A 27,186-nucleotide genomic window follows, 5' to 3' on the forward strand; every position below is an offset into this window, starting at 1 on the left:
ACTTTTCTCGTGTTCCCCCAAGAACTTCAAGAGCACGGAGTTTACTTTCCAATTGATCATATAATTTTCTTAAAGTTTTCCTTATCACATTTTGTTTCTGTAAAGCCGGTGGTGATAATTCTCTGAAACATATATTTGAATTAGTATTTCCACTTTTCCAAAACTGTTTTGTAAATATTTTAAAGCTCTTTCATAACTTTCACCAGTTCGCAGAAAACGTTTTATCAACTCCTCTGCTACGCTACCCTTTGACTGAGATAAATAGGAAAATCCAAATAGGGATCCTTATCAGTTTTTTGTAACTGACTCCAAAACTGTAACCAGTTTCTTACATCTACATTAAATGAAGGAAGTTGTATATTAGGGTAAAGCAATAGCGAATTTTGGCGTGAAATGCTGCCATTTTCAACAAAATCTACGTTATCTGATAAGTCATTTCTAAAGATTTTAATTTTAGTTGCATCGCACGCCATCGATCTATGTCTACTTCCAATTTATCTGTTTCTTTCTCAAGCGATCATTCATCAGTATCATCAGAAAAAGCATTTGCTTAATTTTTTCCTTGTAGTCAATCATAATTAAAGTCTTTTCTTCAATTAGTTTTAATTTCGCTATTTTAGCACATAGATGTAAAGCATTTTACTCATTATCAAATTCGTTATACACTTTTGTAAATAACCTCTGACGGTGTTTCTAGCTTGTTTTAAACTAATTAAAAGGTTTCTGTGAATTTGTATAATCAACACAAAGCTAACGCAAAATGCAATTAATTCAGAGTGAAAGAAAATGTTTTCTTACTCAGCTTAAAAAATGCAGACCAGTCCTGTCGTGAACGCCAGACGTCCAATGTTGGCATAAAGATATCTGTTCAGAAGAAACATTTCATTCGCAAACCTTTATTTGAAGACGATCGCGAGCGGGGGACATTTACATCTTCTCAGACAAATATATAACATTTCTCGAACTTTTATAAAATCATATTACTCTGTATTATCCAGGCGGTTTAGCCTCTATCTGGATACTGGAGTAGCAGGAAACTACACAAAAGAAGGGTTCAAACCCTTTATTAACTCTTTAAAATTTACACTGCGTCAACTTGACGCTAACAAACTTCGCCTCTACTTGGGCGGTAACTAAAAAGCGGGTAATTGAAAAATCAAAAGTTGAAATTTTGCTAAACTAATCTACAGGGCTCAGCGAGATACCGACTTCGACCCCCTCTATAACTAGTGACAGCAGATAAATGCATGTAAGCCACTTGAACCAGCAATCAGTAATGGTACCTACAGCAGAGACGGCTGCTCGAGCCTAACTCCCTCACTTCCCACTAAAACCTCAGTATTTAAACTTTTCTTCTCAAAGTAGAATTTGCATTCACGTCACGCGCGCTACCAAATTTAACTATTCTGGCACTGACAATTAGGAGAATGAAGGCTTATAGGAAAGTCTGAACTAAAATTTAAATTATTAGTAAAAATAAATATAAACTCCTACAACTCAATAAAAATGTCTCTAATATTTTTCTAGTGTACTCCAAGATGAATCTCAAAATTACTACAAAGAATAAAACTCTCTTGCTCTCAATAAACATTAGTCACCCCACTCTAACCAAAAACAAAACATCATTCTACATTTTTTCTACGAATGGAAAAAGGATTGGACCTGTTGCAACTAAAAACGTAAGTGAGATATAATTAAAACCACAAGATCAAGTTTATATTCTCGCTCACGTATTATATGGGGAAATACAAAGATGTAGTTTCCAGGAATTACATTTAAGTGTAGAATTCATACTGTATGCAGATTTGTTGAATCTATGTAAGCGTTTGTTTAGATTTACAATATTTTCTTATTTATTTCCAGAAAACAAATGTCTTATTGCTGTTATGTAATAAGCATTTTACTGATATTTTGAAAAGATTCTTAAACTTTTATTTGTTTGCATTTTTAGAAAATTTAAATATATGACATCGTCAGACTTACATGCACTTATGTTTCACAGTATGCATAAGGTAGCATTAGCAAACTTTGCAAGATAAAGCAGTGAAAGCTTCTTAAATAAATCAAAGAAAGAATTCAACTGTATATAGTACAATAAAGGTTTGAAAAAAATGAATAACTGATACATTTGTAAAGCATTGCTACCAACTCTCTTATTTGTTATAAGCAATGTAAATAAAATTTATTTTTGGTCCTTTTTTATTCAAAATTTTTGATTTTTGGCCTCACACGAATATTAACATAGTTATGAAACGTCGTGCGGCAGAAAAAACATAACGCAGAACATCCCGACGTCTATTTTAAAATAGTATGATATTGAAATAATTTCTGTCAACGGTAGAATTTCGCGCGGTACTTATGTATTATTCGATTGGCCGTGGAAATTGCCTACCATCAAACTGTGAAAATTGTCAGAGATCCCTCCAAAGTTGCGTCGATCGTTCTTGAGGATTTCTGGGATGCATTTTTATCTGTATTACGTTTTACAATAACGTCGTCAATATCTCTGCACAGTGCACCAAATAGCCACTTTATTAGACTGGCTTCCTTTTTGTGCTTCTTAAAAATGACTTTCTTCGATTTCTATTATTTTATTGGGCCCTTCAGTTTTACCGAATACTCTTTTTAGAACGCTATGAGTACAAACTTCCCGGTGTTTAATTTGCCGACCATATGCAGCTGTTTCTCTTCCCTTTCAGCTGAGGTTAATATTCTCGATTTATTTCACAAATGTGATTCTACAGCCTTCGAATTCAATTTTTTTTTTCAAAAATGCAAAGAAAACATACAATAGCAATACTTAATTTATATTCTTTCTCATAAAAAGTAAAGATGGCTTATCGAGAATCAGTCGGATTGCATGAAACAAAAAGCATAGATGTTAGGAGTGCTTTGTGAAATTATATTTATGTATAACTGGAACTAAATCGCTCTATTTGGCGACAATTTCTCGTTCGATGGGATAATATGCAAGTACCTTTCATTCCACATCTGGGATCTTTTTCTCTAGAGAAAATTCTGCTAAACCGATAATATATTTTCCCGTAACTTAGTATCAACGTAGAAGCTCATTGAAGTTTATCAAGAGTTGTAAAATATCATCTCCTTTGGATTAATAATTTGTTAAGGGCCGTTCAGATTGGGGCTTATCTGAGCTGATGGAGACAACTGACTTAGCCTATTCATCTCCAAAACCAGTTTTACCCATAGCGCAGCGAGGTGAAAAATCTGAACTGCACGTATAGTGGATATAGTCGACACATGAAACTGACTCCGTTAGTTCAGGTAAACACCAGTTTGAACGGACTTTTAGAGTTATAACGTGTCAGTTTGCCAACCGATATTTAAATCAGAATAACTACAAGCATTTTTTCTTGCTTTATAGAAATTCGGCAATGCACATACTCCTATCAAACAAGCAAACTAAAAATTTTTTTCTATTGTGATTATGATCACTTCGAACAGCAATACAGGCGTGACAGCGGTATCTCGTGCTGTTTATGATATTGTCAATGAGCTGCATAGGTAGCAATGCTCATTGTTCACATAAATCAGTTCTAAGCCCATCTAGGGTTAGAGGAACAAATTGGAAGCCAACAACATGCTTCCCAAAAGCGTCTCACACATCCTCAATGGGACTAAGGATGGGAGAGCGTGTTGACTATTTCATTTGGACTACAGTTTCTTCAAAAATTGGCGCACTGGGCAGGTATTATCCGTTTGCTAAATGAAGGTATCGCCAGTAGCAGCAACATATGGACGAACACTAAGATCCAGTATGTCGTCTTTGTGTGTCTGAGCATTGAGAGTTACGGCTTTGAGCTTCGAGAATACATCTGAGCATTAAGAGCGCCATTTGGCAGTATACTACGGGTCCGTGCACCTACTTAAAGGCACTCCTTCTCATTTAAGAACACTACCTCGTGCATAGGTATCCCTTTCCCGTATGCTAGATAGAAAATATCGAATGTTTGCTTATCTCTCCATATGTAAACACGTAGAGAAAACTCTGTAAAGGAAAGCGGAACTCATCAGTGAACAGAGCAGACCTCCATTGATTCTCAGTCGAATTTACACGATTACGTGCGCCATTTAAACGCTCCCTCCGGTGGCGGGGGCTACTGTTGGTAGCTTATCATACAGAGCTTTCATGCAGCGCTCTGCGTACTGTGGTGGCTGATACTGTCTTTCCTGTGGGCCGATCTAAGCTGAGGAGTTACAGTCTTCTTGCGAGGTGCACAAAGTGGCAAATACCGAAGGCTGAACTAGTAGTTAGAAATTAATTAAGACACAATAACACGCCGAACAAATACCAATTCAGAAGTCAAACAACAAAAATCAGCGTTATACCTACAAAATTTTCACAGGACTAGTTTCGATGGTTTTACCGAACCATCATCTTCAGCTGCAAAACCGCAAATGAACAAGTAGGAAATAATGATTAGATAAGATAAGAAAGCCTGGACAAGAATAAGCAAGTGGCGCCATCTGTTGGCAAAACCAGAACTAAAACATAATTCACAGGACTAGTTTCGATGGTTTTACCATCGAAACTAGTCCTGTGAAAATTTTGTAGGTATAACGCTGATTTTTGTTGTTTGACTTCTGAATTAGTTAGAAATTAGTTCCATACCGGCTTACCACGAAATGGTCAACATATAGCCATCTTGCAACGTCAGACTATTGTTGACCTGCTTCTAATCGGCCTGCGGCTCTATAACGTAATTCTGCTGGCAAATGTGTCCTCGAACTGATTTTCACACTTTGGGTAACTCGAAACTGTTTAATATATCGTCGTTCATTAAATAGCGATTCCTTCCTACACGGCTGGTTTTAATCCTTATCATATTTACGTAAAGCGATAGCAGGGCCACTTTTTTTTTCTCTTTTTCTAGAACGCTACTCGATGCAGCTTGCTTTTATTCGTAATATTTCCAAACTTCAAGACACTTGAACTAATTTTATACGATTTATTGCGATTTTTCCCTTTTTTTGCTTAACTTTTGGAAACTAGTGTATTTTCTACCACCAAAAAATGAACGCCAGTAGTCTTGGTACGTTATAGTTCTGATGTTGTTAGATCTTCTCAGATTGAAAATATTCTGCCTGCAACAAAAAGGATCGTTTTTTCTCTGTAAAGAAGAAGTTTATTACGACAACATGCGACTTTCACCTATCATAAAGCGAAAATGATATTAAACGTTATAATCATGTCTCATTTGTATTAACATGTTTCAAGGTGAGTGCCAAAAAATAAAAAATATCTTTTTAGTTTATACGCTTATCTGTTTAAGAACAAATACAGTTATTTATTTCCGACTCTTACTTCTTTATTTCTTACATAAACGTGATGGTATATATTTTAACATAAGGTAAAGACTTAAAATTTCTAGCTTTTATCTATAAATTTCATGAAGTATTCATAAATTTTTTCGAAATTAAAAAATTATGAGATTGATTACAGCACAGCCATGTTGAGAATCAAGACACTCGTCTCAAGTAGAAAATGAGATAAGAGTACAAATTTAAGAACAGTGAAAATTAAATAACAATACGAATGAGATAAAGTAATTAATAGATGGTGCAATTTTTTTAATTTGCTTCAGGTTGTAGAGTCATTAGGTTTTGCTGAAGAAGGAGACGTAAAAAATATGCACTTCCCTCGCCGGGACTCGAACCCTGGACCTCTCGAATACCCGTCGGATATGCTTCCAATTACACCTCGAGGGCATGCGGAAATGTGGAAAAGAATACATAATAAGGGAAAGTGCTATTTATTTGAAAAATCAGTTGTCACAGCTCTGGAACATAGATTAAACGTCTGCTTGGTAACGTTCTTAATCTTTGGTTGCTTAATTATGGTAAAGCACTAAACGGTAAATATTCATCGAGCTATGTTTGTGTTATAAATCAATTATTATATTACGCATAAATTTACTAACTTCATAATTTAATTTTTTTTTTTTCATTCAGATACTTGTTTCATAAAACTATTATAATGTGAAAAATTAAGTAAATGTTTTAAGTGGAACCATAGAAGTGTTTAGAAATTTAAGGTAATAGCTATAATTATATTATAGTCCCATTTATAATAAATTCAAATTTTATATTGTCAAAACATAATAGCAAGCCCAAAGGGGTAATTGCCCAGAAGGGCTACTAATATCGTTTTGGTATTTTGCGTTGATTCACTATAAACGGGGAATCACTTTTTAAATTGTTGCCACCAAATATTATAGCTCTGTATTATATTTAAAGAAATTGAATAATGAAGAATCTGCATAAATGTTGTTTCTCGCATTGTGATAAAACAACGGTACCTAGAGCCATCAAATTTTGAATAACGTATGTCTTCCCGAATATGGGCATCTGAAAACCCAAATTTGTAATTTGTTTTATTATCTATTTTAGATTTTTTAAAGAATTTATAAGTTTTGATTAAGAAACTCAACGATTTTAAAACGAGAAATGGCAACACTGTACGAAAAAAAAACATTTTTATCTCCAGCGCGCGAGACCGTGTATCGAAATTCTAAAGGTACGCTCATTTAAATATTTATGATACTGCTGTTGAATTTAATTTTATGGCTTAAATACGAAGAACATGATATTTAATAAATAAAGGTGACACACAAAACGTTAAAAAAACGCACCTTTGGGCCTAATATAAAATCTGAAAGCTTTCAGATTTTATTTTTAACTAGTATTTTTAAAATAATTTTTCAAATTAAAAAAAAATTAGATAATATATTTTTTTGGCATTATTTATCAGCTTTAGTAAAGAGTAAGTTGAAGAAAGTTCAGCAAAATCAAATAGCTCAAAAATGAACTCATAACGTTTATTTTAAATACGAACAGATTTCATATTCATATTAATTAATTCATAATTTACTTAAAATACTCTTTTCTGTTTACAGTAAGTTTCATACTCGTTTCTTCAATTAGAGTTTTGTTAAATCCAAAACCTCAGTAAGAAATGAAAGTCTGGATATTACATTTACTCATACTCCAAAGTAAGCTCTTGTCTAAGTTCACTGAATTTAGCCATGTATTTTCACAGAAAAAGCTGCAAGAACAACAGGGTGTGGGACAAGTTTTTCGATGAATTTTCTATGTGCTTTTATAGTCTACGTAAATTAACATCAATCGTAAATCGGACAATGTACCATGTTGGGATATGCAAGATCCTTAAACTCAGGTCTTGTTACATTTCAATAAAGCGGCACACTTTTTCGTCATCCACATTACGTCAGCCATTTAAACAGTAAGTGCGGTCATTATGCTCCATTTGTTTTTCTTGAGTCGCTTCAAGCAAGAAGACGTATTCTTATTAGCAAGCAAAGGCAAAAACATCTATGCATATAAATCAACAATACGCTTTCTGGGAACACAGGTTCTTGTTTATTCTGAAATAACGCAGCTACGCAAGCTGTTAATTTACCGTCTTAGGAAATTTACTACATATGAACAACAGTGCAATATAAATAGTGTTGCATTTCTCAAGTAGAAAATCATCAAAGGATCACTGTTTTATGCAAGGACATTTATTAATATCATCAATAATTAAGAAGTTAGTTTTTTTCTGCCTTTTAAAATCTAACCCCCTTGAATATAAAATACTTTTTTCTCCCCTTGACTGCTTAAAAACAGAAATTGAATGTTTAATTCAATTAAAGGGTTTAAATTTCGGTTTAGACATAACGGTGATTTTAATCACTGACCTACCTTGAAGCAATATCTTGTTTAAATTCAGTATTATATGAGGCATGAAAGGGAAACTGTTCAAAGAACTTTCCGAGTCGGCAAACATTACTTGCTGCAATAATTAGCGCAATTATTATTTACACATTAAGACAGTATTTATGCATTCGCTATCAAATGTTTCTCGAAAATTTCATTGCAAAAATACACTGTGACGAGTTAGATCTATGAACAATGCACAGTAGTAAGGCGTATAGCATAAGGAAAATGAGACCTTTGGAAGCGTACGTTCAATACGTTGAACTTCAAATAGTTTTATAGCGGTTATAATGTCAGAGAAAACAGCGAATGCATAAGTAATGTAAAAGCTCAATCTACATTTTTTTTAACTAAACAGAAAAGTAGGAAGAAAATTATAATAAAATTGATTATAGATATTGGATCAAAGTTAATTATGGAATAATCAGAGAATTTTTACTTCAATATACTGTTAATAATATACATTGCTATAATTCCCTAACCTTGCTAATATTCCCCCCTGCTGTATACATTGCTATTATTCCCTAACTGACCCTGTGGAAAATTCTGAACGAATAAATGATGACGATTAAATTAATAGTTGGAAACGAATGTTAATTTCTTTTAAATGTGATCGCCACTTTTTAAGTGATGGCTAATTTAATTAATTCAAACATCGCCTAAACGAGTATTCTAAAAAATGGGCAAATTAGTAACAATAGGTTGCTAATGAAGTTTTTTATTAAGCGCTGTTAAAGACAGGCAGCAAGCGGTCTTAGCTTTGATTTGAGAAACTGTAGCATAACTGCAAGAAGGGAATTTTGTGATCCTTCAAACTTCGTAAGAAGTTGTAAGGGTTATGTTAATTTTATTAACAGTTAAATTTTGACTTAAACTTCCTTTCCTATCACTTCTTAATTTCAACTTACCACTTTCGGCCAAAACGTAGATTTAGAATCACGTTTGGATGCAAATCCAGGAAGAGCAGTATTTAACGGCGAAGTTCTACTGTCTTAGTCAGAGAGAACCAGAGATTCAGGTTAGCACGCATCCGCCTTTTTAGGTTACTCTCTCTTAAGCTATTATTACGCTCGGCCATACTTTAGGCCCTTGATAGCTTCGCAGTCAATTAGCGTTAACCCCTTCTCGCCGACTGTCACGTATACGTGCCAGCAACGAACACACTTATCTACCGGCCGACACGCAGGCGTGCCAGAGCATTGTTGCGTTTTCTACCGACTGTCACGTATTTGTGCCAGTACCTTGGAACGTTTTTCAAACTATAATTTCTGCCACAAGATGGCACTGTATGCCCATATGGTTTCAGATACATGTACATTAGACCTTCTACTCGAAATGAGAGAAGCATGACTCACATACACGTGTTTTTGATTATATAAACAAACGGGCAACTAAATGTTTCCGAATGGCGTGATTTATGACGTCTCTTTAAATCGCACTTTATTCGCACGTGGTAGTTGTTTATTGTAAGAAGTTTTATATGCGCTAAAGCGTTGAGTATTTCGGTTTACAGTTCAGTTTTTAGAAAATAATTAGATCTTGTTAGACGAGAATTCTTTCTGTGTTTACCATTTCAATGTCGAAGCGTGAGGAACGCCAACATGGCGGATTGTGATGGTGACGAGTTCTATGCAGCTCTGGACAATAAGCTTCAAAAGGTGGAATCGGCCATCGTATCGAAATGCAATATGATTCCTCAGATTCGTGATGATGCGAAGAAGGCTTTGGGTGAGATTAAAAGTTTGATTACTAGGTATGTTGAGCATGTTAAATCTGTAAATTTTCGTGAAGCTTGTAAAGAAAGCTTATTGAATTCAGTCATGCAAACGAAATCGTATGCTAATGCTGTGGCGCCATCTGTTGGGACAAATCAGACTGATTCAGATTGCTGTGTTTTTGTGAGTGCCCAAAACTGTACATCTGATGAAGTTAAAAAGCTCCTTAAAGCTGAAATCAACCATCGGAAACATAAAATTGGAATTAGCAATATTCGAACAGTTCATAACAATAAAGTAATGGTGAAATGTGCTTCGGGATATGATAAAGAAAAACTGTTTACTGCTTTGCAGGAAGACTCATCTATTTTGAATCCCTCTATTCCAAGACGAAAATATCCTACAGTTTTACTTAAAAATGTGCCAAACAGCATTAGTAATGATGAACTGTTAAAAATTATTGAAGAACAAAATCCTGAAATTACCGTGAGTGAAGAGACTTGGAAAGATGTTAGAGTTCGCTTTACTTTAAAAAAGTTTCAACGTGAGAGAAGCGTGGTTATTGAGGTGCATCCTTCTGTGAGCAAGCGTATTTTAAATTTTGGGCGTATTAAAGTGATGTGGAATATGTGTAAAGCTGAAGATTTTGTTGTTTTAAATAGATGTTTTAAATGTTTAGGCTACCACAGAAGTCTTGATTGCAGAAATCCCTTGGCTTGTTATTGCTGCTCTGGTGAGCATAAGAGTTCAGAATGTGATAAAAAAGAAGTGCAAGTGTGTATTAATTGCATAAGATTTAATAAAAAGACGAAAAATGCAACTAAGAAAGTTGATGTAAATCATAAGCCATTTAATGGAACTTGCCCCAGCCATACATTTATGATGAATCTTGCAGCTTCAAAAATTTATTATGGGTAAGTCCGACAATTTGTCTCTTTCTTTTGTACAAATAAATTTGCACAAATCAAAACTTGCTACTCAGCAACTTATTTTATATATGGAGGCAAATGACACTGATGTCGCACTGATTCAGGAGCCGCACTTTTATAAAGGTGTTCTTCCTGGCTTTCCAATAAAATATAAAGTTTACTATGATTCCGAAGCAGAAGTTGTCAAGTCTGCTGTTATTGTTCGCAACCAGAATCTTTCTCCTTTTTTGGACTTAAATCATACAGTTTATAATACTGTTGTTTTAGATATAAAAATCAATGGATCTGACTTGACTATTTGTTCCGCTTATTTCGAGCCCCAAACTAATATTGACATAGAACTATTAAAAATTTCACAAATTTTAACGATGAAGAAACCATGCAATTTTTTATGTGGTATGGATTCGAATAGCAAATCAGCGATTTGGCATAGTCCTATTACTGATGCTAGGGGAACGAAACTTAGTGATTTTATTAGTGCGAATCATTTGTTTCTACTTAATGAAAATCGCGGACCTACTTTCTGTTCCACGCAAGGCTCGAGTTATATTGATCTTATGCTTTGTAGCTTAGGACTGCTGCCATACGTTCAAGGTTGGGATATCTCTGAGGAAGATTCTCTTTCTGACCATAAAATGATTATCTTTGAACTTGTTTTATGCCGTCCGATTATATCTTCTAATTTGTTTACTTTTAATTTAAAAAGAACGAACTGGTTTTTATTTACTGAACTTTGTAAGAGAGAATTGTGTAACTTGAATATCCTTCTTAACAGTTGCTCTGATTGTATTGCATTAGAAAATGTTGTAAACAGACTTTCTACCGTTGTTTTTAATTGTGCTTTACTTTCAATTCCGATGAAGAAAAGTAAGAAGAATGGGGTCCCTTGGTGGTCTAAGGAAATTGATTGTTATAGAAAGCATGTAAATGCTGCTAGGCGTAGATTCCAGAGAGAAAGAAACTGTCTTCTTAGAAATATTTATAAAATTAAATATTTCGAATTGCGGCATAAGTACAAGGCTAAATTAGCTAATGCTAAGCTTGAGTCGTGGAGAAATTTTCTATCAACTATTACTGTTCACAATGTCTGGAAATCTATATATAAGTATGGGGTCAAGACCAATTTTGCGAAAAGGATTGAGATTTCGGGAATTAAACTCCCGGATGGCAGTGTTACTTCGAGTTTGAGTGATACAATTGTTGCTATAATGACAAAGAATTTCCCAAGAGATAATGCGCGTGATGATAGAAATTCTCATAGAACTATGCGCACTGAGTCTGATGGACCTTATATTTCTTTTATGGACTGTCTGTTCTCTACTTCAGAAGTTAACAGTGTTATTAAAAATCTCAAGAAGAACAAATCACCTGGGCTTGACTCTCTTTCTAATGAAATGATACAGCACTTTCATGCGGTGGATAGCACATTTCTACACAAACTTTTCAACCTTTGTTTACAATTAGCAGTTTTTCCAGCACAATGGAAGAGAGCTCGGGTTGTTTTGATTCCTAAAACGTTAGATACAAGAACCCCTTATCTTGATAATATTAGATGCATTAGTCTTTTGCCTACTTTGGGAAAATGTCTTGAAACTCTCTTCATTAACAGAATAAATTGGTATTTGAGACAAAAATGCTTTTATAATGATTCTCAGTTCGGATTTACTCCTCGGAAGTCCGCTGAAGACGCCATTATTCGCCTTTGCAATATCTTGCAGTGTGCAAAGAAAATGAAGTATACTACACTTCTTATTTTCCTGGATTTCAAAGGAGCTTTTGATAATGCTTGGTGGCCATCTATCTTAAAAATTTTAAAAGATGCTGGTATACCACATAATATCTATAACCTTCTTAAAAGCTTCTTGAACGAGAGGACTGCTGAGCTTCAGCTTGGGAACGAAGCTAAGATTTATTCTCTAGAAAAAGGCTGTCCTCAAGGCTCTGTATCCGGACCTACTCTTTGGAACATAATCATAAATGATCTTTTAAGTCATCTCGACGGTTGTTTAAAAATTGCGTTTGCAGACGACTTACTATTAATTTTCCAAGGAAGGATTTTGAATAACATTCTTTTGAGAGCACAAGAAGTTCTAGATTTTGTCTCCAGTTGGGCGATTTCTCATAAACTCACTTTCAATCCTTCAAAAAGTAAAGTTATGCTTGTTCCCAGTACGTTTGATGAACAAAATATTGCTTCTTTGATGCTCGATAATTCTACGTTGGAATTTGTAGAAAATGTTAAATATCTTGGTGTCATTCTTGACCAAAAATTAACATGGAAAAAGCACATTGAATTCCTTTCTGCTAAATGTGAAAAAATTATTAATGGCTTTCACCGAATTGCCAAAAATACTTTTGGAGTAAGCTACGATGTTAAGAAACTCATGTATAAGCAGTGTATTGTACCTTTCATTTCGTACGGCTGTCGTGCTTGGGGACATGTTCTTGCCAAGAAGGTTAACAAAAGAAATTTAAGAAAGATTCAACGGAGAATTCTTCTTCGTATTATTAGTGGTTATAGAACCTTAAGCTATGAGGCTACTTTTGTTCTTGCAGGAGTTCCGCCTATTGATTTTGAAATTGCATATAAGAATAATATTTTTGAGTCATTGGCAACTCATGCTTCGGAAGACTGTATTAATGGAATTGTCCCCTTCACTGATCTTCCTCATCCCGCTTCTTTAGAACCCATAAATCTCTGCGATTATAAAGAGACTGCTGAAACAAATTTTCATATGGTTTTCTTTACAGATGGCAGCAAGATGAACAACAAGGTTGGCCTTGCATTGGTTCTTTTTGAAGGCCATTCCGAGATTTGTTTTCTTAGACACCGTATACGGAATGAATGTACAGTTTTTCAAGCAGAACTTCTGTGCATTTATCTTGCCGTCAAATGGATCCAGGATCATGGGACAACATCCTCAAAGTACCTTATTTGTTCTGATTCTCTTTCTTCTCTTCAACTTTTGAACAGTATTACCAGCTGCGATAAATTAGTTATCGAAACCCTAGTAACTGTTAGTTCACTTAGAATTAGAGGTATTGATATCTGCTTTGCTTATGTGCGTGCTCATCATGGTTTCTACGGAAATGAAAGAGCTGATTTCTTAGCTAAAGATGCCTTAAATTTACCCATTGATATCAACATTAGCATTCCAAAGAGTTATTGGAAGTCCTTTCATTATAAAAATCTTTTAGCTATGTGGAATGAGGAATACATTTCATCTTGTAATGCGGAAGTCACCAAAAAGTTCCTTCCTTCTATTTACCATAGACTGAATTCCGAGTCTTTCCTCTCGTTAAATTTTAAAGTGTCTCAGTTTTTATCTGGTCACGGTAAATTTGCAAGTTATCTGTTTCGTTTTAATCTACGATCAAAAAATTTATGTGAATGTTCAAAAAGAGTTCCTCAGGATGTGGAACATTTGATTTTCTCGTGCCCTACATTTGATGGCCCTAGATTATGCTTACAGAACGATTTGAAAATGTTCGGAGTGACTTGGCCAGTGAACTTATCTGTTTTCGTGAAGTCCAGACTGCTGTTCTCTGCTTTTGTTCGCTTTATTTATGCATGTAATTTTTAATGTTTATTTATACATGTAACCTTTAATGTTCTAGTTAACTTACTTCTGTAAGCCCCGTGTTGTACATATGTGGTGCACGGGGAGTCTGTATATGTTCTCAAAGGGAAAAATGTCGAAGCGTCGAAAATGTTTAACAGAACATGAAATAGCAGAAATGATGCAAAATATTTCAGATATTGATTCTGAAATTCTGATATTCTGATATTGATTCTGAAAGATTAACTGAAAGACATTTTCCGAAACTTTGTTCAGAAGAGACTGATAAGAAAATGAGACGACGATGCTTCGTTTGTTCACATTCCCGGAAAAATCCTCCAAAACGGCAAATGAGTTATTACGAGTTCAAGGGATGTAATGTAGGACTGTGTGTAGATCCCTGTTTTACCAAAATTTTTCATACGAAAAGAGAATTTTAAGTAATATATTTAGTTTTCAGATGTATAATGTTAAAAATCATAAAATGGTGAGTAATTAAAATAATATGTGTAAAATATGCATTTAAACAAGAAATAAGGTAATTAAAGTATATATATATAAATATCTATAAAGCATAAGCCGTTTAAATACTCTATAGAGCATTATTAAACAATGCGTTGATACTTCGGAAATTTCATGGATTTAGGCTTAGTAGCAAAAAAGCCCCCGGTCCTGGAGAGACGCTCGCGGAAGACACTGCCGGCCTCCGCGATAAGCGCGCGTTTTCGCTACCCGGCTCGAAGGGTTTGGAGCCAACTCCGTTAGAATCTCGATAGCTTCGACTATATCTTTTTAGTTAAGATTAGTTAAGTTTTAATTCTTAGTTTCCTAAGTTCAAGTCCGAGTGTCGGCTTTAGTGTAAAACGCCAAAGACGGAATCTGTTAAACTCTAGTAGGAACAATAAAGGGTTATTTCACTCTTCTCACTTGTTGTTTTTTACCCCACGAACTCAAGCGATTATTCGCTTACTAGTTCTTAAGATTCTTCACATTCAACTGTAACTTAGAATTACACGGTGAGGAATCCTACAAAGTAAATATTGTATTTTACACGAAAATATGAAAACACACATATGCAAAAACTTTTCTCTTGATACAAGAAAACATAAGAACACAAGAGATTTGAGATGCTAATTCACCAGAAAAAAAGTGATTAATCTTACCATCCCTTCGCAAAGACTGACTTTCACTGAGGATAGAGCTTCTCTCAGCACTCGGCCTTTGTAGTAACATCCAGACTTAATTCGAGTTCTTGGTTCTGACTTCGTGGAGTTGAGTTTCACAACTTGGTAGTATGGCTGCAATTCGATCACCAAAGTACGATTAAATGCCTGGAACCTGTAACGTGTTTTACCATGCCAGGTAACTTGACCACGGCGTCTGTATTGCAAATGACGAGGATATATAATCCCTTGAGTATCTATTCGGACAGGATACACGGTCATTCTGTGATTGTCTTCGCGTAGTTCTGCAAATAAATAAAATGCTTATTAAAACATATTTTAACATAGGCCAAACTACTTGCTTTTGACTGGAAAGAAAGTTTAGTTTCAAATAAAACGTTTTAATTATTTACCTATTGAGACCTTATCACTTTTCTATATGTCACATACGGTACCTTTGATAGCATATTAATAAATTCATACCCAAAGCGAATAACTGCTTTTCATTCTTTATGTCAGTTAATAATTACACTAATGTTACTATCAGTCAGTATTTGAATATGACCTTCTTCAAATGATGTCTCTTCTGTTCCAAACACTCTTCTGAGCGGCGTTGGAAGATGTTCATGACTCGCCATGTCGCCAGGGATATTGGTGGCTGTTGGTGGCGTGCCGTCAATTGACTAGTTGGACTAGGCTAGTCTCAACATTTAGATAAAAACACTTTCCGGCAAATTTTTCCTAACATTTAAAAATATTAAAAATAAAGCTATTCTTTAAAATTAAGCGAAGGAGCAACTTAAGTCTGGAGAAAAAACGCCAAAGAAGTTTCCAAGTAAGGTTATACTACTTTACAACAATCTAAGCCAAAATAAAGTTGCAATTTTTTCTTAACTTTACATTTTACGTTGACGGGTTTCTTTTCCAATTTTAACGCTGTTCTGTTCGCGTCGGCTCTACGCGAAGATCGGATTAGTTATTTTGTATCTGTTTCCATTGCTGGGATAAGAGTGTTGTTAATTAAAAGGAGGAAGGTCGCAAGCAGTTTCCATTTCTCGTGACCCGTATAAGTGATATTATTTTTAATTTTACACTATAGTATACTCTTAAATATTATATATTGCTTTACAACTTTATATTTAATTTTTAATGTGCATAAAATGCTCTTGTAATACGTGAAAGAAAGCTAAACAAACTATATTGGTGAAATAATTTTGAATTTAAAAGGACATTTCGTTGAAAAGGACTTGGTACCCCCCCCCAAAAAAAAGGGTTTCCTAGAAGATTATTTACTAAGAATGCACAAGAAAGCATAAAGTCGCCTTAGGACAACAAACCATCAGCTGTCAATATAACAAAGCTGTAATTTCTACTGTGCGTCTACCATAATGTTTAAAACATTATATTTTCATAAGAAATAAAATATAATCACAAAAGGTATATTTTTCTCATATATTTCCATGTGTACAAAATTAAACACTATATTCGTTATTCCCAAATCAAATCTTTATACAGTTTCAAAATGATTAACGATATGCAAACTAATAAAAAGTATATTTATTGACCTTGTGCTTTTACGAGACATTTGATATTTATATTTATTTATTTAGACCTAGAAATTAAAAAAATTGTTTATTTATTATTGAATGATCACTCCGATATCCCCTATTTCATTTTCACAGCTTTATCAGAGCATAAGAGACACTACTGAACTTCAAAACATGTTTTTCTATGTCTATGCTTCTTTGATCAAAGCACTAGCGGCACTCCACCAGTGACGTAATTTTGTTATACTTTTCAATTCCAACATGATGGCAGAAAACTTGTTAAAAATTTTTAGTAAAGTAACAACATAAGAAACTATGAAAACGTTACTTTTGGAACTGTTGCATAAAGATGGAATTATTAAATTATTCCTGAAGCAGGTTTTAACAGCGAAAGTACGTATTTAATAATCTAACTTTCTATGCTAAATGGCTACTATTAGCAAGATTGGGCTGCGGCATTAGCGCACATGTCCATTATATTACACGAGTCAAAATATTTCCAGAAATTTGCCATATTATATATAAATGCATATACAAATACTGGTTATTATTTATTAAATCGTAAAACTCTAAACTGTACAAAAAACCCTTAACTATGAAATATAACGCAATGAGTAAAGCAGTTTAAAACTCACATGACTAATGATGCTGCATAATGAAGTTTGAAGTATCGTCATCATCACTAGAAGTTTCTACTAAATAATAATTAAGCTCTAAAAAGCTGTTAGCTCTAAACAAATTTTTATGGAACCAAATAGGATAAAAAAGAACCAAGAAGTGGATCATTTGGTTTAAGTAAACTTTACACAAATGATCCATTTCTTGGAATCTATACTCCTCGAAATATTTAATTAGATAGGCTGCATTAAATTCTAATAAGAAACAAATTAATTCTAATAAGAACCTTGCTCTCATAAAATATTCTTCAACATTTTTATTTCTTAAAATTTATCCTTAAATATAAAGGAAATCAATATTCGAGAGGTTTTAATACCATATTTACTCAAAAATAAGACTTTTGTTTTTGTCATATTTTTAACATTTGGTAGGATGTTATAATCGGGTATTTTAAATAAAAAAATGTAGAACAAGAGGAAAGAGTTTAATTATCATACTATATATAATAATTACACTTTTTAAATTCTAACAAACTACGCAAAATGCAAATAGATAATAATGCACCATTGATTTTCCTTAATCTTTCTTTCTGGGCCCTAGTAAAATATTATATTTAATTAGATAGCTTGCATTAAATTCTAATAAGAAACAAATTAATTCTAATAAGAAACAAAGTAATTCTAATAAGAAACAAATATTCATCGACATTTTTATTCCTTAAAAATTTTCCTAAAATATAAGGGAAATCTATATTCTAGGGAAACGAAAGGCATAAGATACACACTGAAAATATCAGAAATTAAATTCACAAAAGCAGGGATTTGACAGGATATTATACCCTGTCACTCCCAGTTCCCTTTATTCGCGCCAGAAAATGCTTTTGGTGATATTAACTATAATCATAAGTTATCTGCATATTTCAGATATTACATGTTATTCGTAAGACCACATAAACGTTTCTGGGAAGAATTTAAGGTAGTTATATTATATTTCCAAACCATTAAGGAAATAGATAATTAACAGCTGGCTATCTTGCTAATAAGTTTATCAGGTTCTGTGTTCCTCCTTACTTGCTTTGGGAACATTAAATGACCTGACTCGGAACAGGGAGCTTACTAAAGCTATGTTCAATAAATGTGGGAAGTAGACAATACACACAAGAAGGGTATACTAAACCCTTTATTTTTTCTCTCTTTACAATGATTTCCGGACTTCGGAATACAGAGACCAACCACTTGTGGTCTGAACGTAAGAATATAAAAATATTAACTAAACTCTAACTAAACTAACTTTGGATTAATAAACAAGTGCCTACTTGAAGATTGGCCGTATATTAACAGAAAGTCGTATGTAGTGCAGAGAACTGCTAACACTACAATACGTTTAAAATTATCAAAAGGATTAAACCTCTGGCCTTGAAGGCAACCAGCAACCGAATAAAACTGCTATGGCAAGCGGCCTGCTCCTAATCACTCCTTCCTCTCTCTTGCTTGGCAAAAAGCCACAACTTAAGTACTTGGCGTTCGCAAGACAAATTTGCATAAATAAGTTAAAGCTTTTAATTCTGGCTGGAAGTAGAAAATAAGAAGTGATAGTAAAGATTTAAAATAAAATAAACGTTAGTAAAACTTAAGATCCTTACAAGTTTAGATTCTGAATTTCGCTTTTGTGATATTTACATTCATTAATAAATTAACAATATATTCTATAGTGTCTGCCATAGGCGGGTCGTCGCGACATTTCAAATAGCTTAAAGAGTCTGAAAACATTGATTCTGTAGACTAGTTTTCATAAGAAAGATTAGGGGGTTCAAAGTGTGAAAAAATATAAACTTTAGTTTCTTCGTTTGAAATGGGACATCGGGCCGATTGGTCGAAAGATAACTCCATTTGCATTACAGTACGAACTACCCTGTAACAGGTGCGCATTTCTTCCATAGACAGTACGCCAAAATCCTCTGACAGTCAAATTCAAATTGCTTCACAAATGTGACATGACATGTCCGAGGACGTTTTGAACAGAAAAATATTTTTGGAGTAAATAAATTTCCATGTATGACCTGTTGTTGGGATACATTTCACATAACTCTCAAATGCATGTGAAAACTCATAACTCTCAAATGCATGTGAAAACTTCTAAGGAAGCCATTTTATTAAACATGATTTTGAAATATTCTTGGACGTCCTCGAGAGCATTACAGGTTTGTTTTTATTGACACTTTTATATGTTCTTGAACTATTTCCTTCTCTTTGAGAAGTTATGAGACAATTATTCGAGAATTATTTATCCACTTCTTGGTTTTCATCTGAAAACGTTTAGATTTCGAGCAAGCGGCTCTATAATAGATTAAATCAATGACACATCTCTTTATTATGGTGTGTGTGTGTATTTAATTATGGCAAAGCACACTAGGGCTATCTGCCTAAGGGAAGGGATGTCTTTGTGGAGGACTTTCTAAGGGAAATTGACTCGTATACATGTTACACATGGAGAAAACCACGAAAACACCAATGCAGCCAGCCCGTTCGCGGGTTTCGAACCTCGGAGCGAACTACCAGTGTTCAGCGACTTAACCGCTCGGCCGCTGGTGGGCTCTTTCTTTATTACGAAGGCACCTAATAGGTGGGCTACCATTGCCTTTCCTATGAATGGACGGATAGTTACAACCATGCCTTCTCCGGGATTCGAACCCAGGCCCTTCGGCATCGCAGTCAGCTTCCCTAACCACTATACCGACTGTGCGGCAGAAACTGTTAGTTTAACTAAGCATTTCAAGAACAGCGATCATAATTTAAATATGATGTGACATAAATCATAAATTTTGCATTTAGCAGTTACAAATTTTGAACTTCACGTCTGGAGATGAAAACTTTTTAATATCAAATTTTTTAATTCTTTATTGTATCTTGTTAGAAATGAATATTTTTGACAATGAAGAAATGTGTTGACTTCTGCATAAAATCTGATTTCCCGTTAAGTGGTAACAGCCTTAAAAGCATGTTTCTTTTGGCAATAAAAGTTTTCTTAGAATTTTACTATAAATGATATTTTTATCGTTACTTTAAATTTTAAGAAATGTTTTCAGAAGTAGAAATATGAATAAAAATTGGATTTATAGATATCGATACTTTAAACTCAATAAAGCACGGGATTTTGAAGAAGGTATGAAAACTAATCACGGGGTTTGGCGTTAGTTTATGTAGTAATAAACGTTATAGAATGTGTTCTGAAATATATTTATTTGCACTTAATAGCTCACATAACTCCTGAAATATATTACACGGTTTCTATATGAGCATCAACACATGTATCATACTTTTTGCAGTGATTCTTTCTTTCAGAGGGAAAAGATGCTAAATCTTTGCAATATAAAACAATATTTTCACCTTGCAACTAAGAAAAAATCCATGAACCGAAGTCCAGCATTCGTGGTGGCCAATGAATGGATTATTTCGTCCAACAAATCTATATCCTAGAAAACGAAGGAAGCGAATTCAATGCAAAAGCTCAGTGGTACTCCCTCTATACTACTGAAAAATGGCTACGACTTGAACTTTCCACGTATCTTGATATGCGAAACCAACAAGTCCAACTACCGTGTTTACTCGCGTAATAGTCACACCTCCGTTTTGAAGCAGAAAAAATCGTCAAAACATTTTCTCCGCATAAAAGTCGCAGTCAAGTATTTGACTTTAATCTAGATAATAGAAAATTATCAGCTGTATTTTTCCCAGAACTAGTACTCATAATGAATTCATCTGTTCTGACACTCCCATTGACATTCTCAATGGTCACTCCATAGCGAGATAATGAATTCCCTGCTTCCCCTGGGTCGATGGGAGGGCTCCCTGGGACTCCCTTCTCCTTATTCTCCATCTGAAGGGAAACTTATCAAAATTCTTAATATCATACTTACAAAAAAAAAAACTTAATGTCATAACATTTAAGAAATGCATCTAGCTTTTCATTTTTCTATTTGAGCTAAATTAAATGTCTCAGTATTAAAAGAATAGGCAAAGTACATGAGGAAAGTGTTCTCTCGGAAAGAATTTTCTACCGGAAACTATCTCGAACTTACTGATCGAACTACCAAAGCTCAGGTCCCATATCCACTCTCCACTGGAAGGGCCAAATAGATTGAATGAATTTTCTAGTTCATTCAATGGATGTTTTTAATTTCTAATTATTGTTCTCCTAAATACGTTTACGCTTAACTTTACTTCATTCTTATCTGCTTGACGCAATTCAAAATTAAATTTCCTGCTAATTATCATAACTGGGAAAAACAACTGCATGAATTTAACCATATCGATTTTATATTTCACTCACATAAGCTCTTACTTTGGGGAGAATCTACTAAGATCTACAAAAACGATCTCCGTTGTTTCTTATATGAGTTTTTTAGTGCCAGTTATTTAATTTTACTATTGCAGCGTAATTCTAACCTACTGAAATCAAAATCAAATTTTTTAAGTGTTAATGTATGCTACTTTCAATTAACCTCACATCATGATGATACATATTGAAGGATCCTTCTGATGAAATTCATCATCATAGACCAAACACCTCAAAACAAATAGAGTGCATGTTAAAACATTTTTATAAATGATGACATTCATAACAGTGTAGTGTTTACGACGTTTCGAATTTTAAATACGGATGTATCGTTGATCAAGTTGGTAAACGAGTTATTTCTATTTTACGTGACCTTAAACTACTTCACTCGAATAACAGAGATAACCTTGGTTTTGAAACTAAAGATGTGTTAAATCAAAAGAAACAAATAGTTATTTGAATGTGTCGCCAGGTCGAAATTAGATACGGCAAAATCTAAACTTTCTCCGACAGACGGAAGTTTTCTCGTTATGCTGAAGATACTAACGATTCATTTGACGGTTGGGGGCAGTTGTTCAAACACAGCTGTTTCTCGGACGATTTTAGAAATAATTAGTAACACTGTTGCGAAAAATCGGTCTTAAAATAAGTTAGCCAGAATCATTAAAGGTTTTTACTTAATCATAATATATTGATAATTTTATTGCTGAATTCTGTTAATCTTTCATACTGAGGACTTTTCTTCCCCATGGATAAAGACATGACATAAATAGCTAACAGCTGTCTAAGGTAAAAACGTAGTCGCTAAATAATAATCGTGTATTCCTTAATATTTGACTATAAAGAAATTGCAGAATTTAGAATGTTATTTATTTAGCGCATAGATCATGAAGACAAAATACATGTCAGACACAAAACTGAAAGATATCAGTTTTAATCAAACGTTTTACAGGAAGGAAATTTTACCAAAGAGATGCGTTCCAAGCTTTAAAAAAATTCTGAAAGCCTTCAGATTTTATATTACGTTTGTGAGTTACTCTTATTTATTACATATCATGTTCTTCGCACTTAAATAATAAAATTAAATTAAACAAAAATATCCCACACATAAAAAATGAATATTATATCACACTAAAGAATAAACGTTATTCTCGCATGAAGACCATGTTGCCCAAGTTTTTCTTATTCTTATTCACAACATATCTCATACATAATACTATTAGAGTGAAATATAATCCAAGTATAATTAATCAGGTAATCCGAGAAAAAGAATAAAGAATAAACTAACCTAGTAAGCAAAAAATATCAGTTACATTTCGAATTCTAAATATTTGTTTACATACACATTTATCGCAAGTCATACCGGCAAAAAGATATCAGGCGATTGCAAACGAACGATCGCCAGAGATCACATGATTTTCAACAATTTCAAAAGTGAATCGATGCAAAATGCCAAAACGAAATTAATAGCTCTTCTGGGAAAATTGCCCCTTTGGGCTAAGAAAAAGATTATAAAGGTTGTTTCGAAAAAAAAAAAAAAACTCGCGTAAAAGAGTATTTTCTTTGCTTGCTGTTCATTTTTTGAATAATTCCTACATTTATCTCCATTGGTTTTAGTATCGCTCTGATACTAAGGTTAATCCCTCAAGGCGTAGCCAGAGGCAGTTCGTCTGGAATGGTCCCTGAATTTGCCGCTCCTTTTGATATACAAGTAAATAAATAAATAAAAAATGGCAAAATGACTTATAAGGAAATAAATCAAAACTCCACTTTTATTTCTGTAGGAAAAAATAATGCCATCATTTTAAAATCATGTTATAACTTTGCATAAATTTGGTTCTCAAAACTATCAGTGACATTGTAGAGGTCTAATTTATTACTCCAGTTGTTGTTTTGCAGACAGTATGGAAAAATTCTTAGATGAAAAAAAATCTGTAGATCTTAAATTATTATGATTAAAAACTCTTCTCACAACTAGCAGCACTTGCAGCATCTGGGAAGAAAAGTGGCAGTATTATTCTTATTATCTTTGGAATTTTATTTTGGAGATTTTAATTTAGAATAAACTGCAAACATTCAATAGGACCGCCGTTCCACATTTTTGTTTCCTTTTTCCTAGCAATAGTAGAAATAAAAGTCTGACATGTTTCTCTTTTAACAAGAAATTCTTCCTTCACTGTGATCATAACTGAGTTGATGCTTGTAGTTTTCGTTCAAAAGTTTTAATAGAATAAAAAGGCATGTAACAAGAATATATAATTAGTGAAATTTCGTAGTCATTTCTTGGAGTACATTAACTGGAGTAAAAACTATTTTCCTTCTCAATTTAGTTCCGTGAGGCAATTTAGAACTTATTACTCTTCACCTGTCTCGAAGATCCACATGACTAACCTCTATGAAGTAATGTTTCACGCGAAAGGTGCTGTCCTCAAATATATGCCGACCAGGGTGGACCGCCCCCTCCGTCCCTTTCTAGATCTGTCACTGTAATCCATTAACCAGTGGTTTCTCATATCTGCTAATTAGATATCCATTTTTACCGATATTTTTTCCTCAAGATGGTGCTACTAGCGGAAACCCCTGTAAACTGAAAAGGAACTGACATAATAATGGAAGAATTAAAGGACGACGTCATAATTAAAAGTGTGATGAATCCGAGAAATGCAAACGAAATGCAGAGTTACGAAGAAAAGGATTATTCGCCAAGATCATTTGGCGTGAGGCTTGGTGAAGTATTAAATACACTGATGGTGTGTGGGGGGAATGTAATGGTGATATTCGCCAAAAAATATAGATATAATATTGGAGAAGTAGTGACAATTAATGTTCCATGGAAAGATTTTTTTGAAAAATGTAGCAGAATTTCAGGTGGATATCTGAAAAGATTTCACCCACTGATGATATTTCGAAGTAAAAAATTGATTAAATATAATTTAACTATAAATAAATTTAATAATATTGCGGCTTTCCTGGGGCCGTGGGTAATTTACGGCTAGCTGTTGTTCAGCGCTTTCGGTGTTAAGAGGAGGCTTGCTCGCGCGACATCTATGGGTCAAATCAGAAGTTCGATGCGAGACGCCGCTTGGCATTTGGGACATAATTTCAGTCCGAATCATGGGAGTGGAATCCTCTATGGCTAAGGCAAAACAGCTCTTAGCACTAAATTCCAGAATTCCGATACTTTCCAATTTGCGACTGTTGGGTGGCTCAGAGGACGCTGTAACATGTTTAATTCATTAAATGTGTTTGCAGAATTACTTATTGCATTCAATAATGCGAAAAAAATAGTTTTGTGGGAGTATACAGTTTATTTTCCCATAACCGGCCATAAATAAAGCTTCTGATGTGCCAAACTGTCTGACTTTTGCTGTACAGGTTTTTAAATTATCGCCTTTTTCTGCTATTAGATAAATTCGAAACTTAACACATTTTACGTTTACACCAATACATCAATTCTGACCTCTTCGGTAGATAGTCCCCGTATGCTTCATAATAATTGTTAAAACAAAATTACATCGTTTAGATAGAATTCATGTTGCTTGAGAAGAGGCAAATGCCAGAGCCCTACGTACGCACAATCTGTACACATACAAAGAACAATGTTCATATCAAATATTTATTTAGCGAAACCGGACGCTGAAAGTTCAGGTGAAAACTCTGAAATACTGTTTAAAATAGTGTAAAGCGTCCAATCATTGGATGCATCATTAATTCATTACTCATATCTTCTCTACAAACGAGAGTCGTTTAAGTATCACGAACGATTCTAGACGACAAGTAGCATGTATAGAGGTAGAGACGCAGTGTCATATCAACGGCATCAGCGAATGAGGCTCTTAAATAGTCCCAACGTCCTCGTCTGGAGAATACTATGAATGGGCGCATTGGCCTTTACTCTTTCGATGGACGTACCATTAACATAGATTGTTATTACCAAGAAGTGATTCTTCTGCCCTTCCTCCTATTCGTCCGCACTTCCGTCTGATCCTCGGTGCCACTATTGCAGACTTTGTTTTTATGGATGATGATGCCAAAACGCCTCAGACTTGAGCTGTGGGGAACTGTTAGAAACTAAGGAAAGCATTCGAATGGATTGACCAGCGTGCTCCTCCGATTTAAATTCTATAAAACATGTGTCTAATGTTTTAGAGGGATGCTTTTCAGCATGGCCCATCCATTGGCGAACATCCAACAACTGAAACAGATGTTCATCGAAGAACGGACATTCTTCTTATCTCAAGAAATATTCTATCATCTGGTGTTGAGCATGAAGTAACAATGCCACGCAACTACTGGAGTTAACACAGGTCATATTTTTTTCTAAAGAACATGTGTTTTTCACACTTAATGTATCCTATTGACTTTTGCGCTCATTTTATCTTCATCCTTTATGATCAAAACGCTTTGATATTTTGATTTTCATTTCTCTTATGCGACTTCTTGCAAAGTTAAGGCGGAAAAAAAATCAATCTATGCTTATGTTTTGCACGTAAGCATATTTAGCAATTTTTTCGTAGTTATCATTATCTTCACAATTTCCTTTGTCGGATTTAAATCATAAATCTAAAAAGAAAATTTTAATCTTTATTTCATGCAAATAACGTTGCCCAAAATGATACATATCATGAAAATTTTACCTAACCCTAAAGGGTAAAACGTAATAGATGTTGAGATGTAGTCAAGGGCTAAATCAGAATTTATAAGCTAGATAGATCATTCGTTGTTTTAAATAACATAAGTACGTATATATATATTATAATAACTATACGAACGAATAGCAAAGATAACTCTTTCATAATGCTATACGCATTTTTTTCTACCTTTAACTGCCAAAAATAATGATCATAGCTTTCTTTCTGAAAAACCGTTGTTTATACTTAGCTTCAATTATCTATTCAGATAAATTGGGTTCTCGTGAAGTTATAATAGGGGACCGGAAAGTAATGTCGCTTTCTTACATTAAATTCAAACGAATACATTTTTAACAAGTTTTTATTTTTAATCACTAATATAACCACCCTCGTTATCACCAATCTTTCGCCATCTAATGTGCAGATTTTCAATTCCGGACCTATAAAAATCAATTGGTTTTTGAGTAAAATACCTCGAGAGGACATTTTGGACATTATCCAAATTTTCAATTTTTTTGCCACTAAAAAAAAATGTTGTAGGGATCCGAATAAATGGAAGTCCAATGCTGCGATATCGGCCGAGTTTGGTGGGTGAGTATGGCAGTACCTCCCACCCCAATTCATTAATTTTTTCGAGTGTTCGTCTTGCAGAGTGCGGTCTTGCATTGTCGTGTTGCAGAATAACGCCTTTTGTGTTGACAATTGATTATTTTTCGATTAAAGATTGGTTCACTCCATCCAGTTGTTCACAATAAAGGTCTGCATTAACAGTTGTATGTACTCAATCAAATATTCTAATTATTTAAGATAATTATCAGTTTATAGTAAATATTTCATATTTTCCTAACAAGTAACTTCATAACAATGATATAATACCTGTGAGAAATATGTATCGTTACCCTATCTAGAAGAGCTAATACGATTTCGCGTAAGGTTTAGACAAAGTTT

At 34.1% G+C, this 27,186-nt stretch overlaps 1 protein-coding gene across 2 annotated transcripts in view; it reads right to left on the reverse strand.

Moving 5' to 3' along the window:
- LOC118185717 (A disintegrin and metalloproteinase with thrombospondin motifs 9-like) overlaps positions 1-27,186 on the reverse strand; it is a 690,813-nt gene that overhangs the window by 566,804 nt on the left and 96,823 nt on the right. For both annotated transcript variants that reach the window (XM_085807434.1, XM_085807433.1), the window contains one exon: positions 15,108-15,412. In XM_085807434.1, coding sequence (XP_085663560.1) covers positions 15,108-15,412 — 305 coding nt within the window. The remainder of the gene's footprint in view (positions 1-15,107; positions 15,413-27,186) is intronic.

Source organism: Stegodyphus dumicola, chromosome X1, assembly GCF_044657685.1.
Source record: "Stegodyphus dumicola isolate Sdum_Otavi_A_Nest chromosome X1, ASM4465768v1".
Classification (NCBI taxonomy): Eukaryota; Metazoa; Arthropoda; class Arachnida; order Araneae; family Eresidae; genus Stegodyphus; species Stegodyphus dumicola.